Here is an 18,360-nt window from a genome sequence, read left to right on the forward strand (position 1 = left end):
TCTGATGTCTCCTTCCTCAACGAGCTCAACAACTTTTATGCTCGCTTTGAGCGAGGGAACCCCACAACCACAACCAAAGCAGACATGACGCCAGACCACCAACCTATGACTCTCTCCCCCACCGATGTAGGAGCGGTGCTGAGCAGGATCAATGTCCACAAGGCTGCAGGCCCTGATGGCATCCCCGGGCGTGTTCTCAGAGCGTGTTCTGGGGAGCTTGCAGGAGTGCTCACAGACATATTCAATCTGTCCTTGGCCCACGCTGTGGTACCGGCCTGCTTCAAATCCACCTCCATCGTCCCGATACCCAAAAACTCCAACCCATCTTGCCTCAATGATTACCGCCCAGTAGCACTCACCCCCATCATCACTAAGTGCTTAGAGCGACTGGTCCTAGCACACTTCAAATCCTGTCTCCCCCCCACCCTGGACCCCCACCAATTTGCATACCGCCGGAACAGGAGCACAGAGGATGCAGTCTCCATCGCAATGCACTCTGTCCTCTCACACCTGGACAACAACAACACCTACGCCAGAATGCTGTTTATAGACTTCAGTTCAGCATTCAATACAATCCACCCCTCACAACTCATCAGGAAACTGACAGACCTGGGTATCAGTTCCCTCATCTGCAAATGGTTACTGGACTTCCTGACCAACCGCCCCCAACCGCCCCCAACATGGATAACCGCTGCTCATCTACCATCACAATGAACACCGGTGTACCACAAGGCTGTGTGATGAGCCCTTTCCTCTACTCCCTCTTCACCCACGACTGCAGACCTGCTGATGGTTCCAACACCATCATTAAGTTTGCAGATGACACCACGGTGATTGGCCTCATCAGTGACAACGATGAGGCCGCCTACAGGGAGGAGGTGGATCGTCTGGCTGAGTGGTGCGACAGAAACAACCTGCTGCTTAACACCGAGAAGACCAAGGAGCTCATCGTGGACTACAGGAGGAATGCTGACCCACATCCACCCATCCACATTAAGGGGACGGCTGTGGAGCGTGTGAGCAGCTTCAAGTTCCTGGGAGTCCACATCTCCGAGGATCTCACCTGGACGACCAACTGCTCCAAGCTGGTCAAGAAGGCTCACCAGCGCCTCTTCTTCTTGAGGACTCTGAGGAAGAACCACCTGTCCTCAGACATCCTGGTGAACTTCTATCGCTGCACCATCGAGAGCATCCTGACCAACTGTATAACAGTCTGGTACGGGAACTGCTCTGCCTCGGACCGGAAGGCGTTGCAGAGGGTCGTGAAAACTGCCCAGCGCATCGCCGGAGCACCACTTCCTGCCATAAAAGACATCTACAGGAAGCGGTGTCTGAAAAGGGCTGGGAAAATCATCAAAGACCCCAGTCACCCATCACATGGACTCTTCACCCTCCTGCCCTCTGGGAGGCGCCACAGGAGCCTCCGGACTAAGACCACCAGGTACCGGAACAGCTTCTTCCCCACAGCTGTCAGACTCCTGAACTCTGCCTCCTGACATCTGACCCACGTTAAACTCATGGACTGAACATACACACACCCACAATGGACAACTGTACCCTCAAACACAATAATAACATGGACTGAACCACCACTCACAACCACTAGCACTTTATATAGCCTCTGTAGAAACTATCTACACCCTCACTTATCTTAACTGCACTACTGTATAGCTCTGTGTAAATAATCATTCTGTACATTCGATAATCTTTAATCCTACAACTGTTTACAACTTGCATAGTTCCCATTTCTGTATAGCTGTATATCCCAGATTCTGTAAAGTTAATTATTTCATATTCTGTATAGTTTTTCATATTTATATCCTGTTCATATCCTGTACATAGCTTGTACTCACTACAGCCTGTACATACTTATAGTTATAGAATATTCACAACATACTTCATACCGTGTACATTATAACATACCATAATAGACCCATTTCTGTAATATACTCACATATCTATATTATTGCTAATATATATTGTAATATATCTATATCACTAAAGCACTTCTGGATGGATGCAAACTGCATTTCGTTGCCCTGTACCTGTGCATGTGCAATGACAATAAAGTTGAATTCTATTCTATTCTATTCGATGGCTCACCTGGTCTTGCTCCACAATCAGTGTTCCCCTTATTCTCATGCAAAGCTCTGTAGTGCCTAAACATGGATGAGGTGTTGTTGTTATATCCCAGCTCCCTGGCACATAGCAAACACTTCACCTTGTACAAAAGTAAAGACAGCTTAACGCAAATTGTATTGCACCATCAGTATTATGAAAATACATCTTCTGTAGAAATTTACATACCTTGTTGGGAGGAATAAGATCAAAATGTTCCCACACAGGAGAGGACATCCTCCTCTTCTTAGCTGGCTCCATTCTCTCCTCACTCTCCAGAACGTCACATCATCACTACCCGAGGCTCCGAAGCACTTTTTCGGTAAATTAAACGTGTTTGTAAGCTAATCTGTAACTACCGTCCTTAGCTAGGTCCTGAGACCTAGCTAGCTAAGATGAGCACTTGGCTGTCGGGGAAACTTGATTTGTAAAGTTTGTTTAGCTAACCCGTGCAGGTGAATAAATTTACCCTGACTAAAGAAATCAAGAGAAACGCCCCAGGCTGCTCAGTCACTAATTACCTTTACTGTACTTTTAGTACAAGTATTATTCTGTAAAAGCAACAGGCTGCACTCTGCTTCAGCTCCTGTGCAGAACTGATTATTAAATATCTTCAAACAACAGCATGTTTTCAGTCTCTTGCAACATCTGTAAAGACAGTAATGTGGAGGTAAGCATCAACGACACAGAGCTCTCAGTTCTCACTCCTTCTTTATTCATCTCCAACATCAACTGCGCATATCGCGCTACAAAACACAGGAACACACTTCCTATACACTGGGTGTGAGTGGAGCCCTCTAGTGGTCCACCACACATGCCCCCCGAACACCCAGCAGAACTAGTCCAGGACCCGGGGCTTAAGCAAACGGCCGGAACGGCTGAACTGGGGGGGTGGGGAACTGACCGAGGGCAACCCAGCGAGGCTGGCACTGGCGGTCAGAAAAAGCTGCAGACGACTCGGACTCCGTTGATTTTGGGTCGCTCCTGGGGGAAAAAACAGAATCCATCAGCCCGGTGGCAGGTGGGCGGCCGCGGCGAGGGGCCTGGGCCGGGACCACCTGATCCTCTTGCATAACATGTGCAGGCTTAAGTCTGTCAACAGAGACAATTTCCTGCCGACCACCAAAGTCCAAAATGAAATGTTTGTTGCCTGGTTTAAGAACCCTGTATGGCCCGTCATATGGTGGCCGCAGCGGAGTCCTATGGGCATCGTGCCTGACGAAAACGAAACGAGCAGAGTCCAAAAGTGTCAGGCAGGCAGTGGTGCACAGGACCAGGAACAGGAAATGAGTCTCTTGGGGGGCGAAAAGGCAACAAAGAGGTATCGAAACATGGGGGAGGGCTCTCGGGTAAGAATTCCCCGGGGACCCGGAGAGGCTGGCCGAGGACCAGTTCAGCCGGGGAAACCCCGAGGTCTTCTTTAACCGCGCTACGCAATCCCAGCAAAACCCACGGAAGACGGTCGACACAGTCGCCACTTGTTAAGGAAGCACGGAGCGCGGCCTTAAGTGACCAGTGAAACCGTTCGCACATCCCATTAGCTTGCGGGTGGTATGCTGTGGTGCTGTGGACCTTGACTCCCAGGCCGTCAGCCATAGCAGACCAAAGCTCGGAAACAAACTGGGGGCCCCTGTCCGAGGTAATGTCAGCAGGGGGGCCGAAACGTGAAACCCACGTTGACAAAAATGCCCTGGCCACCGTCGCCGCTGTCGTGGACACCAGGGGTACCGCCTCTGGCCACCTGGTTGTGCGGTCCACCACAGTCAAAAGGTGCGTGAAACCCTGTGACTGCGGCAAGGCACCAACCAGGTCCACATGAACGTGATCGAAACGCCTACCCGGGACACAGAAAGGTTCGGTTGTGTGTGCCGGTGGATTTTCGAGCATTGGCATGGGATACAAACCGCTGCCCATTCTTTCACCATCTTGCGAAGGCCCGGCCAAACAAACCTGGCGCTGACCAGCTTGACCGAGGCCCGGACGCCGGGATGAGAGAGGGCATGCACCGAGTCAAAAACACGAAGATGCCACGAAAGGGGAACCACCGGGCGGGGGCGGGCGGTGGAAATGTCGCAAAGAAGGTGTGGACCGCCGTCCCACACCGGGGCGTCCTCCAGCACGAGGCCCGTTTTTGTTGACTGAAGGGCAAGGACGTCCGGGTCAGCACGTTGCTCGGCGGCCATGACAGCGTAGTCGATGCCGACATACACCGGAGAAACCAACACACGTGAGAGACAGTCAGCGGCGTGATTGGACTTACCAGCCACATGCTGAATGTCTGTGGTAAACTCAGAAATGGCCGCCAACTGGCGCTGTTGGCGTGCGCTCCATGGGTCAGAGACCTTGGACATCGCAAACGTCAAAGGTTTGTGGTCAACGTACGCAGTAAAGTTGCGACCCTCGAGGAAAAAACGAAAATGTCGTGTCGCGAGGTGCAGGGCCAGCAACTCCCTGTCAAAAACACTGTACTTGCGTTCAGCATCCCGGAGCGTACAACTGAAAAAGGCGAGCGGTTGCCAGAGACCTGAAACCCGCTGTTCCAACACCCCACCCACTGCCACGTCAGAGGCGTCGGTGATTAACGCGATCTCCGCCGACGGAAACGGGTGGGCCAGCAGGGCGGCGTGGGCCAGCAGGGCGGCGTCAGCCAGCGCAGACTTCGCTGCGGAAAACGCACGGACGCGTTCCGGCAGCCAGTCAACCGGATCTTTGGCTGTTTTACCTTTTAAAGCAGCATAGAGTGGCTGTAGCAGGTGGGCAGCTCTGGGGAGAAAGCGGTTGTAAAAATTTATCATCCCCAAGAACTCCTGCAACGCTTTAACCGACGTGGGACGCGGGAAAGCCGAAACGGCCTGGACTCTGTCGGGCAACGGAACCACACCTTCAGCGGAAATGCGGTGCCCGAGGAAATCCAGAACAGGCAACCCAAACTGGCACTTGGAAGGGTTGATGATCAGGCCATGCGCTGCCAAACGCTGGAAAACCTGGCGCAGATGGGATTCGTGCTGGCTCGCTGAGCAGCTGGCCACCAATATATCGTCCAGATAAACAAAAACGAACGGCACCCCACGCAAAACGGAGTCCATCAGCCGCTGAAAGGTCTGGGTGGCACCTTTCAGGCCAAACGGCATGCGCAAAAACTCGAACAAGCTGAAGGGGGTAATGACAGCGGTTTTAGGAACGTCTTCGGCGTGCACGGGAACCTGGTGATACCCCCGCACCAAGTCAATTTTAGAAAAAATCGACGTTCCGGCGAGATTGGCAGAAAAATCCTGAATGTGGGGGATGGGGTAACGGTCATTCTCCGTGGCATTATTTAAACGGCGGAAATCTCCGCATGGCCGCCACCGAGCGTCCGATTTGGGCACCATGTGAAGTGGAGAGGCCCATGCACTGTTCGAACGCTGTACAATGCCAAGGCGCTCTATGGCTGCAAACTCTTCCCGAACGACGGACAGTTTCGTGGGGTCGAGGCGGAGCGCGCGCGCAAACACCGGGGGCCCGACCGTGGGAATATAATGCTCAACCCCATGCTTCGTTACCGTGCTAGAGAAAGTAGGGACAGACAGCGATGGAAACTCTAAAAGCAAACGCTGAAAAGCATCCCCGGAGGTCACTACATTAGCCCGAATCAGTGGCTCGGCGGCCCGAGTAAAACAGGGTAGCGAAGAAAACGAGAGAGCATAGATTAAACGTCTGTTAGCAACATCGACAAGTAGTCCATGAGCACACAGGAAATCAGCACCCAAAATAGGTACAGAGCTAGCGGCAACAACAAAGTTCCACTGGAAATCCCAGCCATGAAAACAAACAGTCACCAACCTTTCCCCAAACGTTTTGATGGGAGAGCCATTAGCTGCAATGAGCTGCGGCCCACAGTTCGCTGCTAGTTCGTTGGCAGCGGTAGGGGGAAGGAGGCTCTTCTGGGAGCCGGAGTCCACGAAAAAACGTCTCCCGGAGCGCGAGTCCTCTATGAAGAGCAGCCTTTCTGTATTGCCAGCGGTCGCGGCTGCTACGGCGCGCTGGCGGGTCCGTTTCCCTGGGCCGTGAAAGCGCAAGGCGGCAGGCAGCGACGCGCTCTGTCGCCAAAACGCTGATGGTAGAAACAGATGCTCTTTCCGCGGTGCCGGCGTGTAGCAATCCCTGCCGTCAGCAAGGGGGCGGATGCTCCGGGGGAGGCAGGTGGAGGCGTGGAAGGTGCCGCAGGCGTGTCCGTAGCCAGGGCGTGAACGTCGAAAGTGCGGCTAGCCAGGAGAATGCGATCCGCTTCTTCAGCCAGGGAGCGATAATCCTTCACAGGCAGAAGCGGAGAGTTCGCGAGGACAGCTCTCACGGCGGCCGGTAGTTGGCGGAGGAAGAGGTGCACGAAGAGGAAACCACCGTCATCCGGCCCGAGCAACGATAGCATGTTCTCCATGAGCCCGAGCGCGGTACCGCCACCCAAGCCTGACAGGTTGAGGAGCTTTTCGGCTCGTTCGGTGTCGGAGAGGGCATTGCGCCGAAGAAGCAGCTCTTTGAGGGTGGCGTATTACCCTTGGGCGGGTGGGTCCCGGAGGAGCGCCATCGCGTGACGGGTGGCCAGCGGGTCAAGCCACCACATGGTGATACTTCGTGTCGTCAGCCAAGATGCCGCGAAGGGCGAACTGAGCCTCCACGTGTACAAACCATGACGGGGGGTCATGGAGCCAAAAGTCCGGCAGTTTCAGCGCCACAGCGAACGTAGCTGCAACAGGAGGCGGAGGTCCGGCGGCCGCTGATGCATCCATAGCAGAGTCTGCGTTATCTACGGCCCGTTGCATGCTCGAGTCAGGGGTCACCAATGTGGAGGTAAGCATCAACGACACAGAGCTCTCAGTTCTCACTCCTTCTTTATTCGTCTCCAACATCAACTGCGCATATCGCGCCACAAAACACAGGAACACACTTCCTATACACTGGGTGTGAGTGGAGCCCTCTAGTGGTCCACCACAGTAATACCATTTTAAAAAAAAAAAAAGCAAAAAAAAAAAAAGCTTGTACTTCAGTAACTCCTCATTAATAATTAACTATGGATTAAACTCTTGAACTGAAAAAATGTAAGAGAAGAACTTCAGATTCTGGGTGTGTGAGGACAGAGAAGGATCAGCTCTATTTCAGATTTGAGAAATAAACTTTATATTTCAGTTTGTGATGGTTCTGTTCTCTTTGTGATTACAGGAGCTGTGCTCACATACCCAGGATCTGAAGCAGACAGATCATCCAACATGTTAACTGCAAAATTAACTGATGAAAACAGTACAAAGGTTAAAGTACCACATGTGCTGTCAGTGACTGTTTAAAATGAAGAGTGGAATCCCTATTTTAAATTGTGTTTTAAAAAACGTTTTGAAAATCAGGTTAATTTGGAATTTGAAAATGGTTTTTGAAACAAGGTTTTTATTGACATTTAGGTCTTTTCTTTGTGAAATTCATTATCAAATTGAAGTGTTTATTGATCGATTAATAATTCATTTTGAAAAATGTATTTAAAAATAGTGTTTAGATTAAGTGATTTAAAAATCAATTCGAAAATGAATTTACAAGTGCAGAAATCATTTTATAAATTATTATTTAAGCACAGAATTCTTTATTTGGATGTGTGGCTATTGTGGTCCTCCATAGAAGGAGGCGATCAGGGGAGCAGGATGACGCTGTCAGTGAAGGGAGGAGGAAGAGGAGGAGGGTCCTGCCCGCCGGCAGCAGCATCGTACTGAGCCTCTCTCCATCCCATGTGCTGCAAAGGGAAGAAAATGAGCTCACGTTCAGACATGTGCTCCTAGAATTTCAGCTCTGTTCGGCTTTCCTGTTTTTTAAAAAAATATAGCTGGTGATAAGAATACATCAACAGCCTGGAAGATAATTTGTCAATCAAAATGCTTCCCTGCTCACCATCCGCGCAGATGGAGGGATGCGAGGAGGAGGAGGAGGAGAAGGACGCACACATGCAAACAGAGGTAAAATGACACAAACGTCTCCTGTGCTGACTTCCGACACTCCAAATCAGCGTGTGAGAGGCGAGCATGCATGCGGGAGCCCGAGCGGCTCTGTTGCCCTTGTGGGACATTTCGCCGCCCGGCTTATGCTAGTGGAGCTCAGACATCAAAGAGCCGGACCCCTCCCTAAATCGTGCTCTTCACGCCATTTAAGCGAACTGAACCAGTCAGTGAGGAGAAATGATACGAGTAGCACAGCTACATCTTCCTTCATGGGGAAGTTTCTGAGTTTAAAACACGCTGTGTGTCTTTTTGTGTAAAAATGTGCGGAGTGAATGAGGCTGCCGGTTTATTCTGGACCGTGTGTCTTACTGCGTGCTCCCTTACAATAGACAGAATGAAAAACGCCTTAAATCATGTTCTCACACCACCAGGGCTTGGCTATGACCCCAAACACCTGCATGGTAGGGGTGGGCACAGGGGAAGTGAACCCCAGACCCCATTTCAGTGGTAATGCCTTGCTCTTGGAATTTAGTTGCCCCACCCTTTGACCTCCAAGAGCGAAAAATATGCTTAAAGTTGAGGTGGGAACAAAACCATCAACCTTTAGTGCTTATTCACCTGCTTCTTGCCCCCTTTTGATGGCTTTATGCCCACTTACTTACTGGGAATCGGACTCTCAAACCAAAGTGTATCAGTGCCTTGCTCTAATGTTCAAAGGCAGTAATGGATCACTAAGCTTTATGCTCGATCAGAGTCAGGGTTTCATCAGAAAATTCTGTTTTAGCACCATCTTCTGCAGAAAAATGTATTTGTAGCTGTTTTGTGGGTGAAGAAGAATGGAAAAGAGTCAGAGTCTTACTCACATTCTAATTTAACCTGCTAATATTAAACTAGTTTGCTTTAGTTTCTTCTTGAACTTTGTAAAGAATTAAGTTATAATCCAAGAACAAGAGCAGAGTCTTAGGGTCGTATTGCAGTTTTTATAGGTTTCAGCTAAATTTCCTGGTCTTCATTTGACTCAGGCACTCTCCCAGACACCCACCTCAACCATGATCATACAGTTAAAGATCCACACTTTAGCCGTACTCTGGTAATTACTGTATTGGCTTATCAAGGCCCAGCTGTGAAGCCTCAAGCTGGATTTTTAAATGCATGAGCGAGGTGTGGATCCAAGAAACACAGCATGATCACTGCAAAGAAAGAAAAGCATCTACATTTTAGCTAAATCTACCTACCGTTTACAAGGATTCAGCCAAAAGAAAAAAGCTCAACCTTCCAGGTATTATCATATGTGGACCATGTTTTAATACTGTAATTGTCTCGGTGCAAAGAAAATGAAAAAATATTCATAATAACAGTTTGTTTCCATTAAAATTAAAAGGAAATGAGAATCAAATAGCTTGGGACTGCTACTCTGATAGGTGGGGAATAGGTTTTTTGTCGTGGTCGGTGGGAAGTGCAGGAGATCGAACCGCTCAACCAGGCAACCTCAGTGCCTTCCTGTGTGCCGATGAACCGGCTGCCCTCACTGTGCTCCTGAGGGAAATCTAAGCTGACAGTGTGTGAGGCTGCAGGTAGAGCCGGGCAAAAGTGGGACAAGTGCTTCCTGCTGCTGGAGGAAAGAGAGAGAGAGCACGAGCGAGCGAGTGAGCTGGATGCTGAATGTCCTTTTCGTGCTTTTTTATCTGAGGAATGTCCGTTTTGTCGCAATTCCGCCCTTTAGTGGCCTCGAACTTTGACCACTGATATGAGATCAAGCACCGTTTTCCTGTTAGCATCAGAACACCATGAACACATCTGTGTCACTGACACAAAATAGATCCAATCAGACTGTGTTCATCTGTTTGTAGAACTTTTTAGGTCACATCTGTGAAATCTAATGTAAGGGGAGCTGAGGATGGTGAAGCATCAGTTTAGGGCTACACCCCAAGAACAGTTTAGGTTCTTAGAGCTCAAACCAGGAAGTGCTGGTGTCTGTCGGTCCTAGATTTTAATGGAATAACATTTAACGGGTTTAAGAATTCCAGAAATTAGCCCAGTTCTCCAAGTAGCTGAAGTTACACCTCTGACATCAGTGTGTGCAGGTGAAATGTGTGCAAATAGGTCTTACATTACAAATCACAAGACAAGCGAGCACCAATTGTAAGGAAAAAAAAGATCCCATCCATCCCAGAATTTATATCCATATGTGGGATTTTGCAGTGTTGTTACTTCTCTGTTTTGTCAAGTGTTGGTACGTCATCCACAAAATGTCCTCCATCACTGTCAGAAACACCAAGTAGCTTTAGGATCTTCAGTGGAAAATGTGGTCAAATGTGTCCCTGACCGCCTTGTTTAGTGATCTAAATGACCAAAGAGCTATCTGTCTTGGTGGTCATTCATGATCTAGTCTGCCTGCGACTATAATACTAGGTCATTATGGCCACACAGAGTGAAACTAATGGTGCTCTGTGAAACTCATCAAAGTCAAAAGTTGGTTCATCAGCTGCAAGTTGCTCTGTAATGGCAGATTAAGTCAAATAACTAACATTTGTTGGAACAATCACAGAGTAAATAAAGAGTAAGGGGGGAAGCCACCAACATTAAGTCACCCAGCGGTTTGTAGAGTGTTACGAAGCTTCAGGTTTGGCCTTTCATCCGTCACCATCTTTGTTTCATTTAACCTGCATCATGAGGTGGAGGTGACTGAAAAAGTCTAATCCACCTTTCCAATCCCAAAGCAGCCACACCCTGATGCAAGCACAGCTTCATCTCCTGTGGATCAGAAGTAGAAAGAATAGAGGCTTAAGATGCCTTTGAGCCCTGTGCACACTCTGTGGAAACAGCCAGTCTGTGTTTGCATCACACCCAGCTGCTGCATCAGTCAGATGCTTCTCCTGTATTTACCAGTGACTGATGACCACCTGAACACAAACCCCTGATGAGTACAGTATGGTCACCGTGGGATTTGTCCAGGCTTTACAAGCAGACAGTAACTGCCTGAATGCATCTTTAAATTGCTGATGGGCAAGCGAGGATGGACACTAAAAGCCACAAAGGAGACATCATCTTCTATTTCTGAGAACTATAAAAATCGAACGTCTGTAAGTCCAAATGTTTGAATCATCAGTCCTTGAAGGAGCCTGTATTTGGGCCACCAGGAAAATTCACTTCACCTTGACTGACTATAAAACTCGTCCCCAGCTTCTGCCTTTTGGCTCATCTTATGTCAGTCCATCTGAAGTAGTTACCTCCAATGACTGTGCTAATGACATGCTGCATGTGGACATACCATTTGGCCTAAAAGTTCATCATTTTAACCTTGTATTTGGCATTTCCTTATGATGCGCCTTGTCACGTGTGACATCACTGCAGCGGTCCGATGGAGCGTGTAAAAGGTAAATCTTTTTAACGATGCACTCCCTGCAGAGGGTCTGATTCTGATGAATCTTCAAGGTTTGGCTGTTGCCAGTTTGCATCAGTCATATGTTAACCATTATGTTTGTTTCACTACATTGCTCCAGAAAATGAGCTTGAAGCTAATCAGTGTTCTCCAGTATGCAGAGAGTGATGTTTCATGCAGTGCATTTGTACTCTGGAGGTTGTTTAAACCCACAGGGAGACGTTTCTTTGCCTGTGTACTTTTGTTTTTTGCTTTGCAGGAGATCACTGAAAGCTTTACGAGTTTCAATTACCATTTTAAATTAATTGTGTGCAGAGCACAGCAGCACAGCAGATACTCTGTTGGTGGCTGTGGTCACTCAGGAGGGCACTTTACTTCTGTCCTGTAACAGGGAGGAGATATGAATGATGGGATGATAATCCAACAGTTACTTTTCTGCTCAGTGAGCAAGCACAGACACATATCTGAGAGACGGCTGACTAGAAAGAAACCGTCATCATCCCAAAGCTTCTTGGGGCTGCTCTTTTATTCACACGATGCCACCACACACCTGGCTTTACCTGTTTGATTTAGCAACATGAATCCTTTCATATGTCAGGCAACTCTGTCAATGTTAGTAATACGGGGAGATTCTAACCAGCTGTGCGTGTTTTTCTCAGTCAGACTAGAAATACATGTTTGGGTGTGGTGGAAAAGTTGATTTGTCTTTGAGTGTGCATGTTGAGTTTCTGTTAATCTGTGACGTTTGCAGCTGCTTTCATTTTTCCAACATTCAAACGCGGCGTCTCCTCAGCTGCTTGTCCGAAACACAGCACAAGAAGAGACAGTGGATGCGAAAATAAGCAGTTATGGCCTTTCTGGCTTTTTCTATGGTGGAAGTCAAGTCAGCAGGAGCAGAGTGAGTCAGTCTGTTATCAGAGGTGATGGGCTGTCAGTGTTATTACAGAAAGCCAGGCAGCATTTTAAGACGATGGAAGAGGGCAGCGCAGCCTTCAGCACAGAGGGAAATCGGGCAAAATGAACGTTTATCTGGAGGACGTGGTAGGAAGGAAGTGCTTGTGATGCTTGTGTTAGCTGCTAACACTGTCGCTGCAGTGTTCTAAGCATTACTTCATATTAGCCACATTCAGAAAGGATTAATATTATTGTTGGATTTTAAACGTTGGTGTCACCAAGTAAAGTAATGCCAGTGAATCTTAGCAATCACAGCTTGAGAATCACCAGATACATGCAGCTAATCCTGCAGAAATATTCTACAGTGGCAGCAAGGTCATGGTTCGTACCCGCCTAACGTGTGAGTGTTTCTGTCAGGGGTCTTTGTGTTCTCCCTGTGCCTGTGTTGGTTCTCTCCAGTTTCTCCAGCTTCCCCAAAGGTGTGCGTGTTAGGTTAACTGGTGACTCTCGATTTGATGTAGGTTCTGAATGATTGTTTGTCTGATGCACCAGCTTCCAGGTACTGCTCGTTGTTGGCCTGCTGAAAGTGTTTCAGGATAAAATCGCTGCTTTGTCACAGCTGAGTGTGTAAACTGTTGTGTGTGTGTGGGTGTAACTTCACTCTGCTGATATCAGTGACCTGTACGTTCAGCCTGTTGTGGAACACGATCTGATGGGTTGACCCTGCTGTCTGCTCCAGCAGTGCAACAGACTGACGGAGGAGAGAGACGAGGCAGAGAGACAACTCAAACACATCAAGAGAGGTGAGTCCAGCTTGTTTACACCTTCTCAAACTCTCAAACACACAAAAAAATGTGTTTTGAAGCAGGAAATGAAATTAAAGAATCTTTGCTAAACAATAACCTTCAGCAGCTATAACAACCAATAATGGAGTGACAGACATTTATTCTGCAGACATTAGTGTTCTATAGAGGATGAATAATACCAAGTCATCTTCTTACTTTTAAAAGCAGTCAACTCTGAAAAACCTTTACACATATCCCATCAGAATCAGTTGATTGTTTTTTTGTGCAAGAACTTGTATATCCAATTTTTTTACCTTGACTTTACTATGAATATTTTCCCAGTTACAGGTCCTAAAAGTACATGGGTGTGGCTTCGAATTTTTATCAATGGTTTTCAAGCCTTATAACTTTATAAAACAGAAGATATCTATACCAAATTTCCTGGTCCTAAAAACAAGCTTTGTACCATGGATGTTTGATCTGTACCCTGAAGATCCAGCTACTCCTGGCATTTCCTGTCTGCTCACTTTGACCTTGGGATAAACTGGTTTAGAGTTTCTGGATCAGCCCATATTCATTAATAGTTTCTAACTTACTACTCATTTTTCTTCACCTGTCAGATTTCCATTTAGTAAAGTCCTCGTCCTCCTAGAGGTTGCAGAAAACTATAATTATCATTTAAAAGTAAAAAAAATAAAATAAATGGTGCCATTAATGCTTCAGTGCACACAGACAAATACTTATGTCCAGATATCAAATACCACAGAGCAGCCTGACACCTCATCCCAGCGAGCCTTCACTTCCTCCGTCCCTCTTCGCGTTATTCATCTGTGCCTCTGCTGGTATGACATCACCAACACCTTGTCCTCTGAACAGGTGTGTTTAAGAGGGTGTCACCCGTTTCCATGGTGACTCTCAGTTTAGTCAGCCAGTTGTAGGGGAGCACTTTTGTTCTGAGGAGTTTAACTCCTGATTCTAAAACTGAGGAAACTGCAGCACTTACCTACGGCTCCCATGCCTTCCATGATTATTCACAGAGGTAAGAGAAGGTTTACTGATGTTTATCTATTATAGAAGCATGTAGGAGTCAAGTGTTTGCATAGCTACCTGATTATGTGTGGGATGGATAAATTAGTGGTGCTAAATGTCTGTTTAGGATGCTAAAATTCAGACTACCAACTTTTTCATATTCAAAAGGCTTATATTCGATATTCTTGTAGATTTAGCCATATTAACGAACACACAAGCCAACATTTGTCTTCCAAAAAGATTACATTTTAATTATCCTTTTGTGTCTTAGAGAAGCGGGTCAGTGATGTCAGTCGGTTCAGTCAGCTATGTGTATGTGGGCGAGCTGTTATTGTCCAAAGGTAACAGGAGAACCAGGCGTTCTCCATCTGTGGCTTGTCCTCAGGTGACGTTTCAGTAAAACAGGCCGATTCAGAGTCATCACCTACCTCCCCTAACTACAGCAGTTCTTCCTAAATCTAACGGTGTCGTGTCAATGTCTGATTTAAAGATATTTTTGTTTTACTGAGCTCCTTTGTTGATTTAATTTAAGTGGAGGCATTCAAATGATCTTACCAAAGTTAGTGTCCCCTGAGGATGAACTCTAATGATGCTGTCAGGGCTCATACTCTACATCTGGTGTCACCACAGGGCATGACACTGTATTTTTTAACCTTCTATGAACATAAGTTAACAGCTGTTGGATAGATTACTGAGAATTTTGATAAACTCCATCTTGGCCCCCAGAGGATAAATCCTAATTCAGCTGACATTTCCCTGCCTGCCATCAGGTCAAACATTTTATTTGACCTTTTAATTTGCACAACGTGGTCATCTACATTCGTGATCCTGCAGTGAGACTGACCTTTTGCATTTTTAAGCATTTAATGCATTGGCATTAAATTTGGCACACAAGCATGATCCCAGCAGCATTATGTTAATCATACTGGTGATTTTTACTGCCTGGCATCATAAAGTTATAATTAGCGTTACCAGTTATTGGGTTTATGACCAGTTAACAGCCTTTTCTTTCCTTAGTGTTCTGTGAGAATGATTAAACTGACACGCTACAAGCTAAACTAAGATTGCAATCATTGCAGAGATCATTATACTTAAGCATCGGCTTTAACCCTGATGCACCGTTTGTGTTATATAATTAAGAGCACAGAGCTGCCATTGTGTCTGCAGACTTTCAGTCGGTTGTAATTTTGTCTAACTGAGCCAAGCACGAGCAGCTGTTGTTGGGGCGGGGCCTATGGCTAATGGGGATGAAATAAATGAATAAATTAACAAATATTTGTTAGTTTAACTGGCGTTTAAAGAAACATGAGCTGAGTTATCCAGCTGGTGTTTTGTTGAGGTCTTCAGTGACTGTCAGATATCGCAGTCCTCTCCTAGAACTCAATAATATTCATATTAAATGGTAATGATGTAGCAGTTTAAAGTGCACGGCATGCTCCTAATGGAAGGAAATGATTGTCTTTCATATTTTGCAGTTTAAAGTAGAGTCAGTATACAATACAACGATCGGCAAAAGCGTATCATTACACACACAACAAAGAGGCCTTCCTGTTTGCAGTCCTTATGTTTAACAGGTGCAAATTAAAATCTGGGTGTTTAAAATTTTTATCAGAAAGGCTTCTGTTCATTTGGGGATTTTTCTCAGAACATTTCATGGGAACCTGTGAGAAAAACATATTCTAGTCTTTTAATCCGACTCAAACCTCAAACTGCCAGGAAAGTGTCACAAACTTCTCATCAGCAGCAAAACTGGACCTAAGATCCTCAGCAGTGCCAGCAGAATGCTGATCCTCCTTTTCACCATGGGTCTCATCACTTCACACACCCAGTCTATCGTTCATTCACTCATTTATTCATTCACCGCCTTCCCCCAGAGAAGACAGCAGTCGCTCTTGTCATGTTATTCTCATGAATTATTAAAACCTCCTGACATGAATAATTCAGCAGCAGAAAACTGGGGACGGACGAGGGTGTGTGTGGGAGGGGGGTGGGCTCATCTTGCCTGACTCTTTATCCACTGTGGTCCTTGAAAGGCCCTTTCTACCTGTTCCTCAATAATTGATGACCGTGCTGTAATGGCTTTAATGAGGGAGACTTGGCTGCCTGGCAGGTACTTGATTTTGAGCTCTTTTGGAACTCAAAGGCCAGTCTGAGATTAAGTGAGCATAAAACAGTGAAAACATGACCCGAACCGGAGTCTCTGTGAGATAATAAACTGGCCTCAGTGACGGAGGATCCTATTCACACTGAGAGCAAACATAACTAACTGACTTTATTACAATCCTGTGAGTAAAGTAACAGAATACGTACATGATTATGATACTCACTCAACATTTCACATTTTTGTATTTTTGTTTATATAAGTTTAATTTAAGCATATTTCTGTTATTTCTGTTATAGTTTGAGACCAACTATATATTATAGTTGGTCTCAAAAATGATTGTGGTTAAAAAGTCCACCTCGGCATCACTGCGTTTGCTTCTACTGCTGTTACATTTCTTCTGTGAGTGCAGTTTTTATAAGGTATTTTTAAGGTTTTAATTTTATCTCCATTTATTGATTCCCATTGCCATTGTTTAGCATAAAAATTTATCAGTTAAATATTTGTTCCTTTTCACAAAATCAGTCTCTGAGTATTTAATGTTTGTTGCTTATAAAAGTTGCAAAAAGCACAGAGAAGAACAACAGCGTGGAAGATCATGGGTTTGATGAGAATGCTACTAATACACATAAATGTGTGTGCAGGTGATTATAACGAGGCTTACTTTGTGTAGAACTGTCCCTCTAGTTGGTCTGTGAGATATCCACATTCTAATTTGGAGTGGATTTTAATGTGTTGAGAATTAATTGTTCCAAAAATCTAAAAATCTAAATACATTTCTGTTGTTTTCCTGTGACTGGACCAAAGATAGTCCAGGCATAGCTGCCCTGTCTCGTCTGGTGCAGCGTTGTGTCATATTCCATGGCAGAAATTGTGAGTTTAGTCCAAGATTACTTCTATAAATATGTTTGCAAGCTGACAAACCCTAAAGTAGGAATAACTAAACAGATTGCAAAGGTCCTAACATGTTTCCTGCAGCAGCGAGCACTGAGGAGCATCATTTAGGAGGAGGTGATCTGTCAGAAGGTTTCTTTCCCTTTATTTTGCTTTTCTTGAACCTTATATTTTCTCTGTTAAAATGGAAGCTGCCCGGCGCCCTCAGCTCTTTTCCTGAACCTTTCAGCCAGTAGGAAGCAGGCGGAACTGATGTCTCACAGTCTGCAATTTATTCTCTATTAAACCAGTGCAGCAGAGCAAGTAAAAGAGCACAGGAGCAGAGTGACAAACCTGCCTTCCTGGGAGGGATTTTGGCAGCAGCCAAAATTTGTTTGAGCTCAGTTAAAACCAAAGAACAATGAAAAACTCCACAGAACAGAAGACAAAAGAATATGTGAAATGCAATGAACACATCAGCAAATAAACTTTAGAAAAGAGACAAAAATATATTTCTATGTTCTTCTTCCACCAGTGCTTTGCATCACCTACTGTAATGCTGCATGTAGCTGGAGGCCAACTGTGCAGCACTCAGCTTCACAGGCTGATTGCCTGCAGTGTTATTATCATGTGCAGCCTAGTTATCCAGTCTACTGTACTTAGATAAAAGCCTGTGGCTGCACTTTCCATGCATTCGAGTACTGCAGGAAGTACTGAAATTACATGCTCAGAGTCCACAGAGGACCTGTGACCATGTGACTCTGGTAGAAACTTTCAAACTACATGAAATCAGGACCCGGGCATAAATACGATGAGCACAAAGGATCCGACACTCAAAAACAGTACAGAAAATAACAGTGGCATCAGATTTAATCACAGATTGTGCCCTAAAGCATTGAAGCTGTTGATCATGTTCACAATGAACTTCTAAAGTTAAAACATAATTACACAATTAGACATTCAGTTATCTACAGCTTAGCTTAGTGTTGGAGCTTAAACGCCACAGCTCTCTGTCCTCTCCAGCATTTTAACCCTGTTTTAACACTGCGCTGGGATTTTGCTGTTACGCACAGATGAATGTCCAAACCGTTGGCTAATCCTCCAAATCTTCTGCCGATAACACAGACCGCCACTAAAGCGGCTTTACCAGCTGCAGTTCGTCGATGAAAAACAAAAGCCTGCCTCTGTTTTAGCTTCAATTGTCACAGGTTTTAACAGCACGTC

General features: G+C 46.1%; 1 protein-coding gene across 6 annotated transcripts in view; it reads left to right on the plus strand.

The window, feature by feature from the left end:
* The first annotated feature begins 7,824 nt into the window (after positions 1-7,824).
* Positions 7,825-18,360, plus strand: part of shtn3 (shootin 3) — a 32,959-nt gene continuing 22,423 nt past the window's right edge. For 4 of the 6 annotated variants that reach the window (XM_086304761.1, XM_086304775.1, XM_086304780.1 and 1 more), the window contains exons 1-2: positions 7,825-8,090; positions 13,088-13,151. In XM_086304761.1, the coding sequence (XP_086160887.1) occupies positions 8,010-8,090; positions 13,088-13,151 (145 nt within the window). In that variant the 5' untranslated portion in view covers positions 7,825-8,009. The remainder of the gene's footprint in view (positions 8,091-13,087; positions 13,152-18,360) is intronic. The other 2 variants (XM_086304768.1, XM_086304797.1) reach the window with 2 other exon arrangements.

The sequence above is a fragment of the Aulonocara sp. 'chitande type north' Nkhata Bay genome, linkage group LG2, assembly GCF_057382095.1.
Source record: "Aulonocara sp. 'chitande type north' Nkhata Bay isolate Kocher_YH1m ecotype deep benthic linkage group LG2, A_spYH_male_GT1.1, whole genome shotgun sequence".
NCBI lineage: Eukaryota > Metazoa > Chordata > Actinopteri > Cichliformes > Cichlidae > Aulonocara > Aulonocara sp. 'chitande type north' Nkhata Bay.